Source organism: Propithecus coquereli, unplaced genomic scaffold, assembly GCF_000956105.1.
Source record: "Propithecus coquereli isolate 6110/MARCELLA unplaced genomic scaffold, Pcoq_1.0 Scaffold83, whole genome shotgun sequence".
Taxonomy (NCBI): Eukaryota; Metazoa; Chordata; class Mammalia; order Primates; family Indriidae; genus Propithecus; species Propithecus coquereli.
In genome coordinates, this window is record NW_012154507.1 from 129,828 (window position 1) to 131,103 (window position 1,276).

Below are 1,276 nucleotides of genomic sequence, written 5' to 3' on the forward strand. Positions count from 1 at the left end.
GAGCAAGTAATTATCTGGAAATGAGTATGGAAATAGTGTCCACTTCTATAGAAGGTGCATGGCTGGGTCATACTGAAGCCTGAGTTCTGGTCCTAGCTCTGACACCCTCCCTCTCGAGCCAGGTAATCTTGAACAGGCATGTCATAACCTTTCTGTGCTTCACTGTCCTTTCTTCAGAACTTAAAATTGACTCATTACTGAATAACAGTTTTGTAAGGACCGTGCATTTGTTGTAAAACATAAAGAACCTTATAAGCATAAGGAATCTTTAATGACTGTTATACAACAATGTTCTAACAAATCACATAAAAGCCACTTTGGCCATCTCTCGTGAGCCGCCTCACTATGTGCTTCCCTACTGCCTCAGGACTCTGCAGAGAGTTCCCACCAGCAAGAAGGCCCTCACCAGATGTGGCCCCTCAACCTTGGGCTTCCCAGCCTCCAGACTATAAGAAATAGTTTTCTTAATGAATTACATAGTCTCAGGTACTCGGTTACAGCAACAGAAAATGGACTAACTCGGTACCTCATCTTTTAGCCTCCCACTTCTATGACAGGATATAATGCAAAGTGCATCACTGGCCAACTAAGCTATCTACAGACAAAAGAAAAATTCCCACAGTTTAGGGACACAGGACACTTTGAAAAGACATATCATGGCAGAACCTACAGGAAGGGAAAAAAGAAGACTGCCATTCCAGGACACTTGATATTTGGCTTAGGTTTCCAGAAGAAAGAGACTGTTGTACCAGTACAGGCCAGCTGGAGCCTGCCAGCGCAGCTCTGCAGTGTTCTCCTTCCTCGGGAGAAAACTGAAGGAGATTCTGCACGATCCAGGGAGGGATCTCCAGGTGTGAGGTCACCCCGGGAGATGCCATCGCCATGGTGAAAGGCAGCTTCTGAGGGGCCATCTCTCTCTCACTCCATTCCTCTTTCAAACAGTTTTATTTTTTTTCTGATTCCAAAGGAATAAAGATGTCTTAATAAAAATTTAAAGTAGAGAAAGATAACTGAGAAAGTGAAAAAAAACACAACAATGTTCTAACAAATCAAATGTTGAAAATATTGTACTATATACATTTCTATACTACTAAAGGGACAGTCCCTTGATTTTCTTTAGTTCATTATTCAAATATCAATATATTCCTTTGTTATTATAAATGAAGTGTTTTTTTTTTTTTTTTGAAACAGAGTCTCACTCTGTTGCCTGGAGTAGAGTGCTGTGGCGTCAGCCTAGCTCACAGCAACCTCAAACTCCTGGGCTCAAGCAATCCTG

General features: G+C 41.8%; 1 protein-coding gene across 1 annotated transcript in view; it reads right to left on the reverse strand.

Annotated features, from left to right (window-relative positions):
• The window catches only part of KIAA0586 (KIAA0586 ortholog), a 159,967-nt gene that overhangs the window by 110,775 nt on the left and 47,916 nt on the right, over window positions 1-1,276 (reverse strand). Inside the window, exon 8 of the mRNA XM_012663732.1 lies at window positions 760-931. Coding sequence (XP_012519186.1) covers window positions 760-931 — 172 coding nt within the window. The remainder of the gene's footprint in view (window positions 1-759; window positions 932-1,276) is intronic.